This window comes from Triticum aestivum, chromosome 2B (assembly GCF_018294505.1).
Source record: "Triticum aestivum cultivar Chinese Spring chromosome 2B, IWGSC CS RefSeq v2.1, whole genome shotgun sequence".
Classification (NCBI taxonomy): Eukaryota; Viridiplantae; Streptophyta; class Magnoliopsida; order Poales; family Poaceae; genus Triticum; species Triticum aestivum.
The window spans coordinates 331,679,707-331,702,721 of NC_057798.1; the positions used below are offsets into that span (position 1 = coordinate 331,679,707).

Sequence of the window (23,015 nt, forward strand, 5' to 3'; positions counted from 1 at the left end):
ACAAACTAAGTCTCAAATGATTCCTTGCAAAGTACTCCCTCCGTCCGGAAATACTTGTCGGATAAGTGGATAAAAATGAATGTATCTAGAACTAAAATACATCGATACATCAATTTCTCCGACAAGTATTTGTGGACGGAGGGAGTAGTTTGGTAAGTCAAAAATCTCCAGGCAAAATTTACTTCTGAAAACATGTTACATCACTGCAGCTATTCTATACAACTTTATTCATGTTATGCACAAACGAAACCTCAAATAATTACTTGCGGAAGTTTGATAACTCGAAAATCCCACGCAAAGTATGCTTGACAAAAAATGTTATGTCAACATAGCTAGCTATACGTGTTAATTCATGTTATGCACATCCGCTGGAGTTAATTGGCTTCTTATAATGAATGCCATGACTTTTTTGCTGAGACTCATCGGAAAGATATATCAAACTAAATGGTATCCTATTGGTCTTGTCATTTAATACAAGGCTGCAGAAAATTAAACTGTCCAACACTTAGAAGACATAGATTAATGCACATGTAGGTATAAGCATAGTGGCCATCAAATTTGCTGCATTCTTTGAGTTCCTGGAGCTTGATGTTGCATTCGAATTCAGGCTTCCTGCATTAAATTGAATGATGTAGCAGTTAGTCCTTGAGTTCTCACCATGTATTGCATACTGGATTGAAGGAACACTAGACTACTGCAAGTATTTAACAAAAAACTACCACATTTCACAGAACCGTGTCTATAAACTACCACTTTACAAATTTGTGTTGAAAACTACCACTTTTTGACTAATTTTTGACTAAAAACTACCATGCCAGGAAAGTGCCCGATTCGCGTCTTCTAAACGCCTTTCTGACAGGATGGGCCCACCTGTCAGCATTAATCTTGTTCCTCCTGCTCCTCCTCCTCTCTCTGGCATTTCCTCGAACACATCGTGTGCACTCCGCGCTCTTCGGCATGGCGACGCCCGGGCGAAGCACCTCTCTGACGCTAGTCGGGACTGGAGACGGCGGCGCAACCACGCCGGCTGGAGCCGCCTCGGTCGTGCTGGCGTGCCGCGGCCTTGCGTGCGTGCGCAGAAGCTGCCGCCACCGCGTGCTGGACGTCGTCGCCGTGAGCGTGCGTGCGCAGCAGCCGCCGCCACCGCGTGCTGGACATCGTCGCCGTGAGCGTGGGTGCAGCCGCCGCCGCTTGCTGGCCGGCTGGAGCCGCCTCGGCTGTGCTGGCGTGCCGTGGCCTTGCGTGCGCAACAGCCCCCGCCGCCGCGTGCTGGCCGCCGTCGCCGCGAGCGTGCGTGCAGCGCCGCCGCTTGCTGGCCGGCCGGCTGGCTCGCGTGCGTGCTGGCTGGCCACCGCTCACCACTCACGGCTAGCTCCGCCACGAGCGGCCATGGCTGGCCACAGCAACGGCTTGGCCGCTGCCATGGCCAGGGGCCGGCCACAGCCACGACGCGCTATAGGAGTGGATTGCTTTTTTGAAAAAAAAAACTAGGGACCTGATTGCTTTTTTAGCCTGCTTACATGTGGGCCCAGCTAGTCAGAAACACGTTTAAAAGAGTTAAATCGCGCTCTTTTCAGACTTGATAGTTTTTAGTCAAGAATTAGTGAGAAAATGGTAGTTTTCGGCACAAATTTGTAAAGTGGTAGTTTATAGGCACGGTTCCATGAATTGTGGTAGTTTTTTGTTAAATACTCGACTACTGCTGATTCATCGTGTAGTTCTGGAAGCAGTTTTTTACGTATGTATCGGGATACCTTGATCACCAGAAATTTTTAACTTACATTGGTCTAGGGTGGTAAATACTGGTGTACTCTGCAGTAATGTGTACCAAAACTTTTATTTGGCCAGAAATGGATGACATAGTCGAAGCAAATTTTGATCTTGCATTTTGTACAGGAAAATAATAATGAAGCATCTTAAATGAACACATGGTATGTTCCATGTTTAGGCTTATTTATGACTTTACCTTTAGGTGCATCTGCAACTTGGTTGCTCGTCTCCTCCGGTGGGTCTTCTGGCGTTGTTGCTGGAGGAACTGGGATGGCTGGAATTTGAGAAGTCTGATGTAATGAGTTTAAGAAGCGACATGTTACTTACTCTAGGGTGCAATGGATCGTAACATTTACAGACTTGTGCATTGGCTAATCGGCAGTGCTTGGAGCTTGCAGATGCCAGGGAGCTCCAGGGCCCTCGTGTGGTTAATGGCGATGCCAAATGACGCCGCGCTGCCATCGAGAACCATGCAGAGGCAACGGGGGTCGGTCTGGACGATGCCGGCGAGCGTGGTGCAGCAGGAGAAGCCGGGCTCCAGGGCTTTGCTCCCGATGAAGTCAAGGCATGGGGATAGGGTCATCATCACGCTCGAGCAGCCGTTGTTCTGCGCTGCGGCCTTGGAGACAATCATCGTCGCCAGAATAAGAGCAATGGCAGTGATCTCCATCTTCCTGGCAGCTCCTTCCCCAGGATGAACAATGCCGGTAAGTAATATCACAAAGCTACGTCTCCGAGAGGAAAAAACTTGGATGTATTGACAGGTAGTGGTTCGTAAGGACGTTGTAGGAAGAGGAAGAGGGCATTGTCTGCTGCGGATGCGGCCGGAATTTTCGGAATGATATACCAGGAAGCTGCTACTGTCTCCTGACCACACACATGTTTGGTCTATTGTTGCATCATTCTAATCGTGGAAAGGGCTTTATGCATGTGCATAAATTTAGGGTGGTTTGTTTCTCCCAACCAGTCGCAGTTCTCCTTTATTATTCCTTAACCTGGACATTTTACCTTCATACTTGTATTGTAGGAGGCAACTATTATTTGCTTGTTTCGAGAAATAACCTACATTATTATATAAGTGTGTTCTTAATTAGTCAGAGCGAAAACAAAAATATATGCCTCACAAAAATATATGTAAGAACATCCCCAATAGGTGATGTAGATGTAAAAATAACCGAAATATACATCACTTAGGCTCAAGGTGTTACAATGTTACATTTTTACACACAAGTTCCTCCCGAACCCAGACAAGTTTTGGGTTAGGTATGGAAGGAAAGGTTGTTGTCCTTAGTGTAAATCAGAAATAAAAGGAAGGTGAGAACCCTTAGTCCTATGTTGGAGGAGGTTGATGTCCTCCTTAAACCTTCTTAACCAGGTATCGATGCTTGGAATGATTCTTCTGAAATGTTTATTGTTTCTTTCCTTCCACAAACTCCAGGCAGCCACCAGAAAGACGTCAAAAAAGAGCGGGCGCCCCCAAGATTCTTTACCGTGTTGGAGGAGTTGGAGGCGGCAGGTGAAAGTGGGCCAATCAACACCAAGTTTTTGCCAGCAGGATCGGCTAAACGGGCAAGTGAAGATCATATGATCCACCGTCTCCTCAACAGGGGTGCCACAAAGCAAACAGCTGTGATCATCTCCAATATCATATATTCGACGCTTGAGCATGTTACGCGTGTTTAGTCTATCATTCATGAGGAGCCAGCCAAAAACTTTGATCCTCATGATGCAATGAGAGCGCCAAAGAAGCGAGAATGCGGGATGGGCGTTCGCGTCTCGAAAAAAGAACCTGTAGTAGTTGGCTGGTCGGTAATCAGATTTGCCCCTGGTGTAAAACCAGACATCGCTCGCGGTCGTGGATGGATGCATGTGCGCAGAACGCAGCTGGATGTCGTGCACCTCGTCCAAGGCTTGCAGGGAGAGCGGTAGGTGAAAGGCTTCCGATAGGGCCGTGCTCTCCAAGAAATCTTTGATGGACCCATCTTCGTGCATGGCAAAAGAGAAAGCGTGGGGATGCGAGCTTTCTAGAACATCTCCAGCCCAAATATCTTTCCAAACCAGGGCAGTGGTGCCCGAAACAACCCGAACTTGTGTGATGCCTCGGAAGATGGGGGTGAGTTTTAGGATGTCACGCCACCAGAAAGAGCTGACAGGATTCGTTGCATGGGAAACCTTGTCCGTGTAGTACGTGTCCCAAATGAGATGCACACACGGAACGTCGAGCTTGTTGTAGAATTTGTTTAGGAACTTCATAAGTAGAGCATCATTTTGTAAGTTCATGTTGATAACACCCAATCCACCATGCTTTTTTGGGTTTGCAAACCATATCCCAGGCAGCAAGGGAGTTGCATTTGTCCCCCTGCTCAGTCTTTTTGGTCCATAGCCATCGTCTTCTAATTTTTTCGAGCATTTCAATCAGCTTTGGTGAGAACTTGAGCGTACACATGGCATAAATGAGGAGAGACGTGACGGTAGTATTGAGCCAGGAAAGTTTACCACCATAGGACATCATTGTGATCGTAGATGTGAGATGACGTTCAGCACTGCACACTAGCGGCATAAGGTCTAGGACAGTTGGTTTGGTCGTGCCAAGAGGGAGCCCCAGGTAGGTGAACAACATTGATCCAACCGAGCATCCGAAAAAACTCGCAAAAGCAACGGCAGATTCTTCCGAAAGGTTTATTGGGATGAGCGTGGATTTGTGGAAATTGATTCGAAGGCCGATGGAGGATGAATAGTCCACAAGAATTTCTTTGATGACAACGGCTTGTTGAGGGCATGCAGGCATAGCTAGGATCGTGTCGTCTGCATATTGGATTACAGGGTAGTCCATTTGGCTGACGAAAGGGAAAGGCATCTTTCCTTGCCTAAACGTGTCATTGATGGCAGCTTGGAGAAGATCTGCTGCAATCACAAAGATCAAGGGGGACAATGGGTCGCCCTGTCTCACACCACTGCGGCAGTGGAATTGACAACCCGGGACACCATTTAATAAAACCGACGATCTCCCAGTGGAGAAGATGCATCTGATCCAAGAAAGCCACTTGTCATTGAAGCCCAACTGTTTCATAATGTTCAGCATGGGATCGTGCTCAATCATATCGAATGCTTTGGCAAAATCAAGTTTCAGAAAGATAATATCCTTCTTGGAGGCATGGCATTGGTGAATATATTGGAAGGCCCAAGCAAGGCAGTCATGTATCGTTCTCCCCTTAATGAAGCCGTACTGATTCTTGTGTATGATCTTTAAAATGACACGTTGTAGGTGGTTGGCGAGCAGCTTAGTGATCATCTTAAGACAACAGTTGAGAAGTCTGATCGGGCGGTAGTCATTCACCGTCTCAGGCGAGTTGGTTTTTGGGATCAAGGTTATGAAGCCATCATTTATGCTTGTGAGATCCAAGTCCCCTCAGTGGAAAGCATCACAAAGGTTACAAAAGTCTTTCTTGATGATAGGCGAACATGCTTTGAGAAAAGCCCCACTAAAACCATCCGGCCGGGTGCACAATCAGTTGACATTTCTTTGATTACCGCATCAATCTCATCATGGGTAAATGGTTCAGATAGCTGGTCTAAATCATCATGACATTGCAAAATGCTGGGGAGGTTGAATTTCATTTCTGCTGGTCTCGAGGTGCTAAGGCGATCAGTGTAAGTGTGAAAGAGTAGCGCTTCTTTGCCGGCGTGAGAATCAACGAGGGAGCCATTTTCCTTTCTGAAGCTTGCGATGTTGTTGCGACGATATCTTTCAGTAGCAACTGCCTAATTTTTTTTGTATTTTCGTCCCCAAACTTGATCCATCTAATGGTGCATCATTTCTTCCAGTATTGATTTTGATATTTAAAAAGGCGCAACAAGTGTTTCTTGATGATGTTCCGAAAATTCGTCTCCGGTATAGTCAGGATTCTACTGTTTTCTAATTCATCAAGCTAGGCGAGAGTCTCGTTGCAGTTAGCAATGGCCACAAAGAGGCGGGAGAGATTTTTGCTCCAGATCTTTAGGGCGTGTCTAAGGGCTTTGAATTTACAATAGAGAATGGTCGCAACGTTCTGGGCTCTAACTGGTCTGCTCCAAACATGTTGGACAAGATCCATGAAGACAGGGTGTAAAACCCAAAATGGCTCAAAACGGAAAACCTTACTGCGAGGGATGCAGGTTTGGATGGAAATAATACATGGCACATGATCAGAAACGGGCTTACCAAGAGGCTTAACCAGTGTATTAGGATAGACATTGGTCCAGTGCAGCGAAGTGAAGAACCAGTCTAGTTGCTCAAGGAGGGGATCTTGTTGCATATTGCTCAAGGAGAGGCTCAAAAAACATCCCTCCAATACATGATGTAGATGTAAATCTTTTACATCTGAGTTTACTCTAGATGTAAAATGCATCACCAAGTGATGCAAATATACATTACTTGGCTGCGCCAGGTGAAGACGCTGCCGCACCATGTGGAGCCCTGCCCCCGACGGCACCACGCCGCTGCGCCGCCTGCCTACCGGAACATTGCCGTACCTTGCTGTCTGCAGATCCGGCCTCCCACCCCATTGACCACGCCTCGAAAGCGCCAAAATTTGTCGCTTTTTTGCCGTTCCACTGATGCCGTGCGATTTGAAGCTTCTCCATTGTCGTCTGCATAGCCTCCAGCCTCCACAACCCCCGCTACGCAATTTGAAGCTTCTCCATCGCCGCCGCCACACAATTTAAACTTCTTCATTGCCACATCGTCGCTTGATTTGGAAGTCGTAGCCGCTCAGCCGTCGCCATAAAGTCGCTCGATTTGTAAGCAACACGGTTCGACGCCGCCAGTCATATCAAAGTTGCACCAGCGCTGTTGCCGTGCCGCCGAAGAAGGCCGCGAAGAGCAAGACTGGCTTCTTCAGGGTGCGGGAGAAGCCGTCCGGGAACTTCGATGCCGAGTTCCAGTGCGATGGCTATCGCTACTGGCTCGGCACCTTGAAGTACCCGGAGGTGGCCGCGTGTGTGTACGACGTTGCCGCCTGGCGTTTCGGCCGGCCAAGGCACGAGGTGAACTTCCGGAGATGGAACCCCAACAGGATGCAGAGTTCATCAGGTCGAAGAATCTTAAGATACGACAGATGGATGAGAAGAACGGGGAGAAGAAGAAGAAGACGGTATCACTGTTGGGGAATGTAGCATGCAATTTCAAAAAAAAGCCTACGCTCACGCAAGATCTATCTAGGAGGTGCATAACAACGTGAGGGGGAGAGTGTGTCTACACTACCCTTGTAGACCGAAAGCGGGATCGTTTGACAATGTGGTTGATGTAGTCGAACTTCTTCTAGCTCCGACCGATCAAGTACCGAACGTACGGCACCTCCGAGTTCTACACACGTTCAACTCGATGACGTTCCTCACCCTCTTGATCCAGCAAGGTGTCGAGGAAGTAGATGAGTTCCATCAGCACGACGGCATGGTAACGGTGATGGTGAAGTGATCAGCGCAGGGCTTCACCTAAGCACCGTGACAATATGACCGGGGGTGTAAACTGTGGAGGGGGGCACAACACACGGCTAACTATTGATGTTGTGTGTTGGAGGTGCTCCCTCCCCACATATATATAGGTTGGAGGGGAGGAGAGGCAGCCAAGGGGGACACCCCAAGCAGGAGGAATCCTACTTGGGCTCCTCCCCCAATTCGGCCAACCTCCTCTCCTATTCCTATTCGGAGTAGGAAGGGAAGAGTGGGAAGGGGGAATCCTATTCTCTTTTTTCCTTTCCTCCTTCCCCTTTCCTTCTCCAATTTGGCCAGCCCATATGGGGGGGGGGGGGTTCACCAGCCCCTTTGTGGCTGATGCGTTTCCCCTCTTGGCCCATAAGGCCCATATCCTTTGCCTGGGGTGCCCGGAACCCCTTCAGTGACCCGATAAGTACCCGGTGCTTCCCGAAATACTTCTGGTGTCCGAATACCATCGTCCTATATATCAATATTTACCTCTCGACCATTTTGAGACTCCTCGTCATGTTCGTGATCTCATCTGGGACTCCAAACAACATTCGGTCACCAAATCACATAACTCATATAATACAATATCGTCATCGAACATTAAGTGTGCGGACCCTACGGGTTCGAGAACTATGTAGACATGACCGAGACACATCTCCGGTCAATAACCAATAGCGGAACCTGGATGCTCATATTGGCTCCCACATGTTATACGAAGATCTTTATTGGTCAAACCGTTATGGCAACATACGTTATTCCCTTTGTCCATCGGTATGTTACTTACCCGAGATTCGATCATCGGTATCTTCATACCTAGTTCAATCTCGTTACCAGCAAGTCTCTTTACTCGTTTCGTAATGCATCATCCTACAACTAACTCATTAATCACTTTGCTTGTAAGGCTTCTTATGATGTGCATTACCGAGAGGGCACAGAGGTACCTCTCCTATACTCGGAGTGACAAATCCTAATCTCGATCTATGCCAACCCAACAAACACCTTCTGAGATACCTGTAGAGCATATTTATAATCACCCAGTTACATTGTGATGTTTGATAGTACACAAGGTATTACTCTGGTATCCGGGAGTTGCATAATCTCATAGTCGAAGGAATATGTATTTGACATGAAGAAAGCAATAGCAATAAAACTGAACGATCATAATGCTAAGCTAACGAATGGGTCTAGTCCATCACATCATTCTCCTAATGATGTGATCCCGTTTATCAAATGACAACACATGTCTATGATTAGGAAACTTAACCATCTTTGATCAACGAGCTAGTCTAGTAGAGGCTTACTAGGGACATAGTATTTTGTCTATGTATCAACATATGTATCAAGTTTCAGGTTAATAAAATTCTAGCATGAATAATAAACACTTATCATGAAAGAAGGAAATGTAAAATAACAACTTTAATATTGCCTCTTGGGCATATTTCCTTCAATCGCCATTGCTCCCAACGAGAGTGACGAAGCGGAGCTCGCGAGGTTTGCGCAGGAGCATCTGGACTATGTCCAAGCTAAGCAGGAGTTTTATTGGAAGCATGACGCCGAGTACAAGAAGAAGGCGGTGAAGAAGTAGGACGAGGTCAGCCCCTCGACGGTGATCCCCGTCGAGTCTGACTCGTCAGGTTGGGATGACTCGAGGAGGATGAGAAGGTCGACGACTGGGACGACCCCAACAAAGATGTGTTTTGGGAGTAGTTCAAGAGCGACGATGAGTAGTTTTTGTTTGATGTAGTTCAAGTAGACTCAAAGCAGTTGTAGTTTGGCGTGATTTAGTAGTTTGAACTATGTTTAATTATGTTTTAAGAACTATGTTAGCTTCAAATGAACTTGGTATGTTTGAATTTTATGTTGAAATGATGTAGTACTAGTTTTACATCATCTATTGGAGCACTAGTTTTACATCAACTATTATACATCATCTGTTGGACTTGGGTGTTATTCGATGATGTAAATTTTGCATTTAGCACTTTTTGGTGATGTATTTTACATTATCTATTAGAGATGCTCTAAGTAGCACTGCACCAGGTGGTGCAAATATATACTCTTCTGTACCCCCCTATAGTTGCAGGTGCTTGATCTTATAATTACTAGATGACTCCTTGCACAACCAATTATATGTAAAACATATTTTATGAATGATCCATATAGGGCAAATAAAAACTATCCCCGAAGGATGTCTTTTGTGAATTGTCTACTAATGATTATCTTGTATTGCGTCTGTATTTGCCTTATATTTACTAACACCAGACAACGATAATTGCTGCCCATGTATTTCTTTGGCGATACATAAGCCATTTGCTTGAGTGGGTGAACTGAATAACGTCAGACAATGATTCGAACCATCAAAACCAGGCACTCCCACCAATAACCACATGGGAAGAAGAAAACCAAGCGAACCGACCGGACGAGTGGCGGTCTAGGGGAAGAGTACGATTCGCGCAGCGTACACGCTAGCCGGCTAGGCCCCGACATCGTAAGGCCGATAGACATGGAAAAACACACCATCCAGACCGCAGCAGCGTTCAAAGGAAACACAACATGGGAAAACACATATGGCTAGCCACAGCGATCAAAGTCCATCCATACATCCCAAGACATGCCGTCCGACCAGACCGTAATGCTAAAAAATGGGCCCACATCCCAAAAATGCCATAAGTGGACGAAGATTAAATAATTGACGTTGCCAATCAATAGGACAGAGCAAACGGTGCCATACCAGGAAGATTATCACGCGCTCGCAGGCCATGACACATGGAATTTTAAAGACTAGATGAAGCCGAAGAACAGTCCCATGAAGTTCGACACAACGAACGGAATGAAGGTCCGGGCTTCCCTAGCACTTCCTCCATTTGATTCCGGTTTGTGGGAGCCAAACATCCGGGTACGACAGGACAATCTCAGTGACCCCTGTTGGATGATTAAAAGTGTTGTTATACAGGTGGTCCATAATTCCTCGTGTCCCACATGCCATCGACACGGAGAGGCCGCCGCGAGCATTAATTGGGGTGGAGGAAATCTGGCATATAACTTGGTACCCGGACGGAGGAAATCTCCATTGCCTTGATTGATACAATCTATGTACCATCCAAGAGAAGGAAGCTGAGACAATCACTTAAACCGCAGTAACTTGTCGCAATAACCAACGCTCATGGGTAGGAGGTCCACGTCTGCCACTACATATACATCCTAGAAGAACAACTTCTTGTAATAGTGTCTCCAGAAATGCCCTCACTCCCTCTGGTGAGCCACCATAAAGTAGGGTCACCCGTAGTTAATGGTGAGCCCGTTTTCTTACACCAGGCGTCTGGGCCCACACTATCTGGAGATGCATTAGACCACACCGTCATAAAATTCTTGAAATATGAAAACAACAATATATATTCCTCAAAGTGTTCAAACCATTTCCATAAGGTTTCGTTTCAGACCGTCATCCATTTCCATAACTACGTACTACTAACACTTGCTTCATATGTTACATATATAAGGTGGTTTCAAGAAATTAACAAAACAAACATTCATACACAAGGCTAGCGCCTTTTCTTTCTTACTGCTACATCTTGAGCTTGCGTTAGTTTTCCTTGAAGAGGAAAGGGTGATGCAGCAATAGTAGCGTAAGTATTTCCCTCACTTTTTGAGAACCAAGGTATCAGTCCAGTAGGAGGCTCCTCAAAAGTCCCACGCACCTACACAAACAAACAAAGAACTCACAACCAATGCAATAAAGGGGTTGTCAATCTCTTCACGGCCACTTGCAAAAGTGAGATCTCATAGAGATAGTATGATAAGATAAATAATTTTTGGTATTTTATAATATAGATTGGAAAAGTAAAGATGCAAATAAAAGTAGATTGAAAGCTTATATGATAAAGGATAGACCCGGGGGCCATATGTTTCACTAGTGGCTTCTCTCAAGATAGCATAAGTATTACGGTGGGTGAACAAATTACTGTCGAGCAATTGATAGAAAAGCAACTAATTATGAGATTATCTAGGCATGATCATGTATATAGGCATCACGTCCGCAACAAGTAGACCGACTCCTGCCTGCATCTACTACTATTACTCCACACATCGACCGCTATCCAACATGCATCTAGAGTATTAAGTTCATAAGAACAGAGTAACGCATTAAGAAAGATGACATGATGTAGAGGGATAAACTCAAGCAATATGATATAAACCCCATCTTTTTATCCTCGATGGCAACAATACAATACGTGCCTTGCAACCCCTGCTGTCACTAGATTGGGGTCCGCAAGATTGAACCCAAAGCTAAGCACTTCTCCCATTGCAAGAAAGATCAATCTAGTAGGCCAAACCGAACTGATAATTCGAAGAGACTTGCAAAGATAACTCAATCATACATAAAAGAATTCCGAAGAGATTCAAATATTTCTCATAGATAAACTTGATCATAAACCCACAATTCATCAGATCTCGACAAACACACCGCAAAAAGAGTTACATCAAATAGATCTCCACAAGAGAGGGGGAGAACATGGTATTGAGATCCAAAAAGAGAGAAGAAGCCATATAGCTAATAACAATGGACCCGAAGGTCTGTGGTAAACTACTCACAACTCATCGGAAGGGCTATGGTGTTGATGTAGAAGCCCTCCATGGTCGATTCCCCCTCCGACGGAGCGCCGACAAAGGCTCCAAGATGTGATCTCGCGGATACAGAAGGTTACAGCGGTGGAAATTGTTTTTCGTTGGCTCCCTGGATGTTTTTGGGGTATGTGGGTATATATAGGAGGAAGAAGTAGGTCGGTGACCGCCCGAGGGGCCCACGAGATAGGGGGTGTGCCCACGGGGGTGGGCGAGCCCTCCACCCTCGTGGCCACCTCGGCTGCTTCTTGGCTTGCACTCCAAGTCCTCTGGATCACGTTCGTTCCAAACATCACACTCCCGAAGGTTTCATTCCGTTTGGACTCCGTTTGATATTCCTTTTCTTCGAAATACTGAAATAGGCAAAAAAATAGCAATACTTATTGCAAAAATCTACAAGTCATCAAAAACAAAGTATTACGCACATGCTCCTAGGGGATAGATTGGTAGGAAAAGACCATCACTCGTCCCCGACCACCACTCATAAGGAAGACAATCAATAAATAAAATTGTGCTCCAACTTCATGACAAAGCGCTTCACCATACGTGCATGCTACGGGAATCACTAACTTCAACACAAGAATTCTTTAAATTCATAATCACCCAACTAGCATGACTTTAATATCACTACCTCCATATCTCAAAACAATTATCATGTATCAAATTAATCATATCATCCAATTCACTTCGTATGATAGTTTTTATTATACCCAACTTGGATGCCTACTATTCTAGGACCAATTTTATAACCATAGCAAATACCATGCTGTTCTAGGAGACTCTCAAAATAATATAAGTGAAGCATGAGAGACTAGCAATTTCTACAAAATTAAGCCACCGCCGTGCTCTAAAAGATATAAGTGAAGCTCTAGAGCAAAAACTATCTAGCTCAAAAGATATAAGTAAAGCACATAGCATATTCTAATAAATTTCAATCAAGTAGGCTTCTCCCAAAAGGTGTGTACAAGAAGGATGATTGTGGTAAACTAAAAAGCAAATACTAATATCATACATGACGCTCCAAGCAAAACACATATCATGTGGTGAATAAAAATATAGCTCCAAGTAAAGTTACCGATAAACGAAGACGAAAGAGGGGATGCCTTCCGGGGGCATCCCCAAGCTTAGGCTTTTGGCTACTCTTGAATATCTTGGGGTGCCATGGGCATCCCCAAGCTTAGGCTTTTGCCACTCCTTATTCCATAGTCCATCAAATCTTTACCCAAAACTCGAAAACTTCACAACACAAAACTCAACAGGAAATCTCATAAGCCCCGTTAGTGAAAGAAAGCAAAACCACCACATAAGGTACCGTAATGAACTCATTCTTTATTTATATTTGTGTTAAACCTACTGTATTCCAAGTTCTCTATGGTTCATACCACTTAATACTAGCCATAGATGCATCAAAATAAGCAAACAACACACGAAAGGCAGAATCTGTCAAAAACAGAACATTCTTTAGCAATCTGTAACTAACGCAAACTTCTGGAACTCTAAAAATCCTACCAAAATAGGAAGTCCTGGGAAATTTGTCTATTGATCAGAAACAAAAGTAATCAACGCAAAAGCACATTTCTGTGATTTAACAAAACTAAATTCGTGCGTGCAAAGTTTCTGTTTTTCAGCAGAATCAAATTAACTATCACCATATGTTATCCTATAGGTTCTACTTGGCAAAAACACTAATTAAAACATAAAAACACATATAAACAGATGGTAAATGCATAATTTATTACTAAACATAAACAAAAACAAAAAACACAAATAAAATTGGGTTGCCTCCCAACTAGCACTATCGTTTAACGCCCCTAGCTAGGCATAAAAGCGAAGATAGATCTAAGTAGTGCCATCTTTGGCACTCAATTCATAAGTAGCTCGCATAATAGATTCATAAGGTAATTTGATTTTCTTTCTTGGAAAGTGCTCCATGCCTTTCCTTAATGGAAATTGGAATCTAATATTCCCTTCCTTCATATCAATAATCGCGCCAATCGTTCTAAGGAAAGGTCTACCAAGAATAATAGGGCAAGAAAGATTGCAATCAATATCAAGAACGATAAAATCTACGAGCACCAAATTTCTATTTGCAACAATGAGAACATCATTGATCCTTCGCATTGGCTTTTTAATGGTGGAATCCGCAAGGTGCAAATCTAAAGAGCAATCATCAAGATCATGGAAACCTAGAATATCACATAAAGTTTCCAGAATCGTGGAAACACTAGCACCCAAATCACACAAAGCAAAAAACTCATGATCTTTAATTTTAACCTTTATAGTAGGTTCCCACTTATCATTAAGTTTTCTAGGTATAGAAACTTCCAAATTAAGTTTTTCATCATAAGATTGCATCAAGGCATCAACGATATGTTTGGTAAAAGCTTTATTTTGACTATAAGCATGAGGAGGAATTAACAACGGATTGCAACAAGGAAATACAACCTTCTAAAGAACAATTATCATAATCAAATCCCTTGAAATCCAATATAGTGGGTTGAATGCTATTTAAAGTCATGACCTCTCCAATCCCACTTTTACCAAATTTAGCATCAAGATCTAAAAACTCTGAATTATTGGGACACCTTCTAACTAAAGTTGACTCATCTCCAGTCCCATTATTATCAAGATTCATATTGAAAAACAAAGATCTAATAGGGTACACATCAATAACTTTAAGATCTTCATCATTATTTTCATTGAACTTTTCTGGTTTGGCAGCCATCTTATTGACTAAGGTAGCTTGCTTATCAGAAATTTGAGCTATCGCATTTTCAAGCCGGGTAATTTGAGAGTTGACACCATAAAATTCTTTAAACATATCATCAAGCTCTTTGTTCATAAAACCCAAAACCCCTTTTTGTTCCTTAAGTTCTTTTCTGAAGAAATTATTATGCTCAAATTGCAAAGTCATAAAGCTTCTAATATTTGATTCAATCTCTTCCATCCTTCTAAGAAGGAGGTCGATACTCTTAGGTAAAGCCATAAGGATAAACAGGCACACAAGGAAACAGAAAAGGCAAGAGAAAGAGAGAGAGGAGAAGATTGGGAAAGAGAGGGCAAATAAAACGGCAAGGATGAAGTGGGGGAGAGGAAAACGATAGGCAAATGGAAAATAATGTAAATGCGAGGGAGATGAGTTTGTGATGGGTACTTGGTATGTCTTGACTTGAGCGAAGAGCTCCCCGGCAACGGCGCCAGAAATCGCATGTTGGCGGGAGGTCGAGTCTTGACTTGACTTGGTGGAAGCCTCCCCGGCAACGGCGCCAGAAATCCTTCTTGCTACGTCTTGAGCTTGCGTTGGTTTTCCTTGAAGAGGAAAGGGTGATGCAGCAATAATAGCGTAAGTATTTCCCTCAGTTTTTGAGAACCAAGGTATCAATCCAGTAGGAGGCTCCTCAAAAGTCCCACGCACCTACACAAACAAACAAAGAACTCGCAACCAACGCAATAAAGGTGTTGTCAATCCCTTCACGGCCACTTGCGAAAGTGAGATCTGATAGAGATAGTATGATAAGATAAATATTTTTTTGGTATTTTATAATATAGATTGGAAAAGTAAAGATGCAAATAAAAGTAGATTGAAATCTTATATGGTAAAGGATAGACCCGGGGACCATATGTTTCACTAGTGGCTTCTCTCAAGATAGCATAAGTATTACGGTGGGTGAACAAATTATTGTCGAGCAATTGATAGAAAAGCGAATAATTATGAGATTATCTAGGCATGATCATGTATATAGGCATCACGTCCGCAACAAGTAGACCGACTCCTGCCTGCATCTACTACTATTACTCCACACATCGACCGCTATCCAGCATGCATCTAGAGTATTAAGTTCATAAGAACAGAGTAACGCATTAAGAAAGATGACATGATGTAGAGGGATAAACTCAAGCAATATGATATAAACCCCATCTTTTTATCCTCGATGGCAACAATACAATACGTGCCTTGCAACCCCTGCTGTCACTGGGTAAGGACACCCCAAGGTTGAACCCAAAGCTAAGCACTTCTCCCATTGCAAGAAACAGCAATCTAGTAGGCCAAACCAAACTGATAATTCGAAGAGACTTGCAAAGATAACTCAATCATACATAAAAGAATTCAGAAGAGATTCAAATATTTCTCATAGATAAACTTGATCATAAACCCACAATTCATCGGATCTCGACAAACACACCGCAAAAAGAGTTACATCAAATAGATCTCCACAAGAGAGGGGGAGAACATGGTATTGAGATCCAAAAAGAGATAAGAAGCCATCTAGCTATTAACTATGGAATTGAAGGTATGTGGTAAACTACTTACAACTCATCGGAAGGGCTATGGTGTTGATATAGAAGCCCTCCGTGGTCGATTCCCCCTCTGGCGGAGCGCCGACGAAGGCTCCAAGATGGGATCTTGCGGATACAGAAGGTTACGGTGGTGGAAATTGTTTTTCGTTGGCTCCCTAGATGTTTTCGGGGTACGTGGGTATATATAGGAGGAAGAAGTAGGTCGGTGGCCGCCCAAGGGGCCCACGAGATAGGGGGGCACGCCCAAGGGGGGGTGGGTGGGCGCGCCCTCCACCCTCGTGGCCACCTCAGCTGCTTCTTGGCTTGCACTCCAAGTCCTCTGGATCACGTTCGTTCCAAAAATCACGCTCCCAAAGGTTTCATTCTGTTTGGACTCCGTTTGATATTCCTTTTCTTCGAAATACTGAAATAGGCAAAAAAACAGCAATACGGGCTGGGCCTCCGCTTAGTAGGTTAGTCCCAAAAATGATATAAATGTGTAAAATAAAGCCCATAAACATCCAAAAGGGGTAATATAATATCATGGAACAATCAAAAATTATAGATACGTTGGAGACGTATCACTTACCTCCTCTGCCCAGTAGTAGATCTCATGGGGAACCAGCTCGCCCTCCTTCTCGTTCTCGTTATCGCAAAGGTGGTATTGTTGCATCACCCACCTGGTCTTCTTCCACTCATCACCGGAGCTGGTGTACAACACCTAGTTTTTTTCGTCCGTATCTACCCACCATCAACTTTCAATGTCATTATATTGTTAGTCTTGTGCCACACTATGCTTATGTCGGGCCCTATCTCTATGTTGCGACGCTTCCTCACTTCAGTGGGGTATGCCCTAGAAGGGAGGAAGAAGAAATATTTGCTCATGCCATATGTTTTAACACCTACAAAGTTCATAACCACACACAACAAATAACTTGGAGTGGGTACCATCGCGCCTGCACAAAGTAAGAATTTTTTACCCTCATGCCTCACCTGAAAGGTGATGAGGATGCCCGTAGCATATTCCTTGTTTGAGGACCTTGGCTTCGAGGTGTTCCATTTAGCTCCTTGACTTTGAAGTTCCATTAACTCCTTGGCTTCAAGGTGTTCCATTAGCTCATCCGTGGGAACAAACCTGAAGCTAGGCAGCAAAAGTGACAAACACCTCTCTCTCTCCACACATTGGTCACTTCCATTACAGATTCATTCATTCCATAAAATCCATGCATGTAGCTAAGATATTGCACGGCATCCCTTAAATTGGAAAAACAAACACAATAGACCCACTACACAAAGGACACATACATGACATTATGGCCTAAAAAAACCTTTTCTATCATGGAAGTGACACTTCCATGACGATAGTTGTGACAAAAAAGTGTATCATCATTGATTTGATGGGCTCCTACTTCTATGACAAAAAAATTATGACAGAAAATGGTTTTTTCATCTTGGGCGAGCCGGAGGTGGACCTGCATGACATTCTTTGGACCGTCCATGACGTTAAAAGTCATGGTAGAAGTGAGGGCAAGAATTTTTCAAGGATTTCCTGGTATAAGGTGTGCAATCGATGGGTGGTCAAGCCTAAGAAATGCAGTGTGGTTTGTGCGTTTCTCTCATACGCGCGTGCGTATGAGCCCTTCGCTAATTGAACCCAAGTGAGCCCGTCGGTTACTGAAATCCGACCGATCGGTTGCTCGCCTTACTGAACCCGAGCGATCAGCCCCTTGCACTACACTGAACTCGAGTGATCCTTCGCTTATTAAATCCGAGTAATCGATCCCTCGCACTACTACTGAACCCGTGCGATCCCTTCACTGCTTACTGAACCCGAGCAATCGATGCATTGGATCGAGCCCCCACGCGAGACGTACGTGAATTGACCTAGCTGGTTGGTTGCCTCACGATGAACAGATCCCATTGCTGCCGCGTGCACGACATATAGATCGAGTCGAGACTAGTAGCCGATTGCATCAACCGAACCCCTTGCGTAAGATGTGTTGACCTAGCAAGTTCGTTGGTAGTGCATGAACAATCCCCATTGCTGCCGTGCATGCATACGCCCCACCATAGTCGGTTGCATCGACCGAACCCCTTGCATAAGACGTGTTGACCTAGCCAGTTGTTTGGCTGTGGATGAACAGTCCCTGTTGCTGCCGTGCGAGCGCACACCCCACCGCAGCCGACTAGGGTTGGATGAACATGACCCTATGGTAGTAGGCAGTTGGTGCTGGATGAACAAGACCCAGAGGAGGCCGTGCCACAGTACGCCATACCTCAGCTAGTTGGATTTGGATGAACAGGATCCGTGGAAGGCCAGGCCATGCATGGTTGGCGTTGGATGAACACGACCCGAAGGAGATCGTTTTGATGTACGCCACACCCCATCTGGTTGTGGGTTGATGAACAGGACCCCGTGGGGCCATAGGCGGTGGATGAACAGTACCCCGTGGAGGCCGTAGGAAGTTGATAGTGGATGAACAGTACCCCCGTGGAGGCTGCTTTATGGACGCCACACCCCCCGGTGATTAGGACCCCCATTTTGGCCATAGGCGGTTGAACAGAATGTCGTTTCGTCTGTTTGGTGGTACGCCACACCCTCAGCTGGTGAACACGATTCCCTTTTAGCTGTCCAACCCTAGCCTGTTGGCACTTGTTGAACATGCCATGTTGCTACGTACAACCTTCCATATATACACTAGTACGGTCGACCGCTACAAGAATATTTGGCTGTATTTTTGCATCGTGGATGTATGTGTGAGTACACGATTTACATGGGAATGCATGACCTACTACATCAGGGGCCAAATATCCTAGTACGACACATGCCACTCCTTACTCGACCACAGTTCATCATTGTAGAGAGACTGACCAGTATGCACGTACACATTTACGACCAGACAGATAACGCTACATACGCTTTGACCTGGTGGGTCCCATCTGTCAGGGGGAGGAATCATTTTTTTGCATGTAGTAAGGAGGAACTTCCTTGCGTGCGACCATGTAGCTGGTTGGTCCCAGCTGCCAGGGGGAGGAATGATACGTCCATTTTGCATCATGTTTTCCTACTATTATTTATATTGTTTTTATTGCATAACAATGCTTTCTGGAGTAATTCTAGTGCCTTTTTCTCTCATAATATGCAAGGTTCACACAAAGAGGGAGAATTCCGGCAGCTGGAAATCTGAACCTGAAAAAGCTACGTTAGGCCACCTATTCTGCACAACTCCAAATGAGCTGAAACTTCACGAGGAATTTTTATGGAATAAATAGGAAATAATGGAGCAAATAACTATCGGAGGGGGCCACGTGGTGAGCACAAGACACTAGGGCACGCCAGGCCCCCCCCCCCCAGGCGCGCCTGGTGGGTTGTGCTTAGCCCAGCCCACCTCCGGTGTCCATCTTCTGGTATATAAGTCATTTTTACCTAGAGAAAATAAGGAGAGGACTTTCGGGATGAAGCGTCGCCGTCTCGCGGCAGAACTTGGGCAAGAGCACTTTTGCCCTCCGGCGGAGCGATTCCGCCGGGGGAATTTCCCTCCCGAAGGGGGAAATTATCATCATCATCATCACCAGCAACTCTCCCATCATGGGGAGGGAAATCTCCATCAACATCTTCAACAACACCATCTCCTCTCAAACCCTAGTTCATCTCTTGTGTTCAATCTTTGCACCGGAACTATAGATTGGTGCTTGTGGGTAACTAGTAGTGTTGATTACATCTTGTAGTTGATTACCATATGGTTTATTTGGTGGAAGATTATATGTTTAGATCCATTATGCTATTTAATACCCCTCTGATCTTGAGCATGACTATAATTTGTGAGTAGTTACTTTTTGTTGTAAGGTGGAACCCTATGTGGAGATCTTTCACGAATTGGAGGGGAAATCCCCAAGAACACAAAGAACACGAAGAACACAAGAGAGGGGAAACACTCAAATTGACTAGATCCAATCACACATATGCTAGATCCAAGAACACACAAGAGGTCACAATGATCCAAGAACAACAAAGGAAAGATACAAGGTACTAGTTCATCCCAATCGTATGAGGAGAGAGGTCTTGATGATCCTATGATGGGGATCCTTCCCAAGTTATGGGCTTGATATCCACTAGGGATCTTCTCCTAGGAGGTCTTGATCTCCTAGAGGAGTGGGTACAAGGAGCAAAGCTTTCTAAATCATCTCATATACTTTGCTATCCTCCCAATGAGCCAGGAAAAGAGTATATATAAGTCTAGGGACAAAGTTGGGGAAGGCAATGTTACAAAAGACTAAAAAGTCCTTCACACGAGACCAAACGGGACAGGCCGGGCACCCGGGGTCGAAGGGACCGGGCACCCGGGGTGTTCAGGGCTAGCGCTGGGCGAGAGGCCGGGCACCCGGGCCAAAGTGCCGGGCACCCGGGCGGTGCTGGGCTGGCGCTGGGAGGAGGCCCGAGCACCCGTTGCCAAGAGGCCGGGCACCCGGGGGGTGGCTGGGGCGAGGCCCAAGCCGGGGCCGGGCATCCGGGGCCAAGATGGCCGGGCACCCGGGGTGTCCAGGGGGTTTGCCCCTCCCCGCGTCTTCGGGTTCGGGCACCCGGGTTGTCCAGGGACTTCTCTCCCTCGTTCTTCTCGACCTATTCTTCCTTCTCTTGTTCTGCAAGTGCTTGGGCCTTCATCCTTGCTTCCTCATGATGATCTCCAATGTACCTAAGAACGCATAGTGTATCTCTTTGAGGTAGAATCCCATTCTCAAGTGAAACCGAACAAAACTTGGAGAGGAAAGAAGTGACCTTGTTCTCGATGTTGCGTGCACGTGCTCTTGTCATTGGTCCTCTCGGAGCTTGCGGTGGTGATGGAGTGTCGGTGTGGGTAGTCGAGGGATGCTCCGCATCACTTTTGTTCTTGAGGTCACGGGAGAAATCACGTTGCAAGTAACCATGTGAACTTGATATGTGTTCGATATTTTTGACGATATGTATGTTGTGATTCCCTTAGTGGTGTCATGTGAACATCGACTACATGACACTTCACCATATTTGGGCCTAAGGGAATGCATTGTGGAGTATTTATTAGATGATGGGCTGCGAGAGTGACAGAAGCTTAAACCCTAGTTTATGCGCTATTCCGTAAGGGACCGATTAGATCCAAAAGTTTAATGCTATGGTTAGAATTTATTCTTAATACTTTTCTCGTAGTTGTGAATGCTTGCGAGGGGGTTAATCATAAGTAGGAGCTTTGTTCAAGTAAGAACAACACCTAAGCACCGTTCACCCACATACCAAATTATCAAAGTAGCGAACACGTATCGAACCAACATGATGAAAGTGACTAGATGAAATTCCCGTGTACTCTCAAGAACACTTTGCTTATTAGAGGAGACCGTTTTGGTTTGTCCTTTGCCTCAAATGGATTGGGCTACCTTGCTGCACTTTTTTACTACTACCGTTACACTCGTTACAAATTATCTTGCTATCAAACTACTCTCGTACTTACAATTTTAGCACTTGCAGACATTACCTTGCTGAAAACCACTTGTCATATCCTTCTGCTCCTCGTTGGGCTTGACACTCTTAATTATCGAAAAGGCTACAATTGATCCCATATACTTGTGAATCATCAAGCCTCTTTTCTGGCGCCGTTGCCGGGGAGTGAAGCGCTCTTCGTAAGTGGAAATTGGTAAGGAAAAATTATTACTACGTGCTGAAATTTATTGTCACTTGTTACTATGGAAAACAATCCTTTGAGGGGTTTGTTCGGGGTATCTTCACCTCAACCGGAACCACAATTAGTTACCCCTCAAGCTACTGCACCTACTGAAAATATTTAATATAAATTCCTTCAGGTAAGGTAGAACAACTGCTAGCTAATCCTTATGCAGGAGATGAAACCGAACATCCTGATAAGCACTTGATATATGTGGATGAAATTTGTGGATTGCTTAAGCTTGTAGGTTTACCCGGAGATGATGCTAAGAAGAAGGTTTTCCCTTTATCTTTGAAGGGAAAGTCATTGCCATGGTATAAGCTATGCGATGATATTGGATCTTGGAACTGGAATCGGTTGAAATTGGAATTCGATCAAAAAATTTATCCTATGCATTTAGTTCATCGTGATCGGAATTATATATATAATTTTTGGCCTCATGAAGGAGAAAGTATCACTCTATCTTGGGGGAGGATTAAGTCAATGTTATATTCATGCCCCAATCATGAGCTCTCAAGAGAAAATTGATATTCAGAATTTTTATGCTCGGCTTTCTCGTAATGATCAATCCATGCTCGATACTTCTTGTACTGGTTCTTTTATGAAGAAGGCTATTGAATTCTGGTGGGATCTTTTAGAAAGAATTAAAAGCAACTCTGAAGATTGGGAACTCGATGAAGGTAAAGAGTCAGGTATTGAGCTTAAGTTCGATTGTGTTAAATCATTTATGAATATTGATGCTCCTCAAGAGTTTAGCACTAAATATGGACTTGACTCTGAGGTAGTAGCTTCCTTTTGTGAATCTTTTGGTACTCATGTTGATCTTCCTAAAGAGAAGTGGTTCAAATATCACCCACCAATTAAAGAAGAAATTAAAGAACTGGTAAAAGCTAAAGATGAAACTATCATTTATAATGTTGATCCAGTTGTTCCCACTGCTTATATTAAAAAACCACCTTTCCCTGTTAGGATGAAGAAACATGCTAAAGTTTCAATTGTGGTCAACAAAAGTTATGTTAGAACACCTAAACCAGCTAAACAAATCAAAGTAGAACCTAGTGTTGCTATGGTTAAAGATCTCTTGGTCGATAGTATTGATGGGCATGTTATTTACTTCTGTGATGAAGCTGCTAGAATTGCCAAACCTGATGAAAAAGATAAACATGGACCTGTTTTTGGCATGCTTGTTTTCTC

At 44.5% G+C, this 23,015-nt stretch overlaps 1 protein-coding gene across 1 annotated transcript; it reads right to left on the reverse strand.

Moving 5' to 3' along the window:
• Positions 1 to 256: 256 nt before the first annotated feature.
• On the reverse strand, positions 257 to 2,569 carry LOC123041223 (non-specific lipid transfer protein GPI-anchored 15). The gene is made up of 3 exons (XM_044463890.1): positions 2,131 to 2,569; positions 1,967 to 2,044; positions 257 to 612 (listed from the first exon to the last, which is right to left on the reverse strand). The coding sequence occupies exons 1-3, from the start codon at positions 2,438 to 2,440 to the stop codon at positions 506 to 508; spliced, it is 495 nt and encodes a 164-aa protein (XP_044319825.1). The 5' UTR covers positions 2,441 to 2,569; the 3' UTR covers positions 257 to 505.
• Between the last annotated feature and the right edge of the window lie 20,446 nt (positions 2,570 to 23,015).

Bases quoted from the DNA above. Each gene is read 5' to 3' on its own strand.
- LOC123041223 (XM_044463890.1), bottom strand. From the start codon at position 2,440: ATGGAGATCACTGCCATTGCTCTTATTCTGGCGACGATGATTGTCTCC. The intron at 2,045-2,130 runs GTCTGTAAATGT...CTCAAATTCCAG, and splicing joins GCCGATTAGCCAATGCACAA to CCATCCCAGTTCCTCCAGCA. The intron at 613-1,966 runs GTAAAGTCATAA...AATTTAATGCAG, and splicing joins AGTTGCAGATGCACCTAAAG to GAAGCCTGAATTCGAATGCA.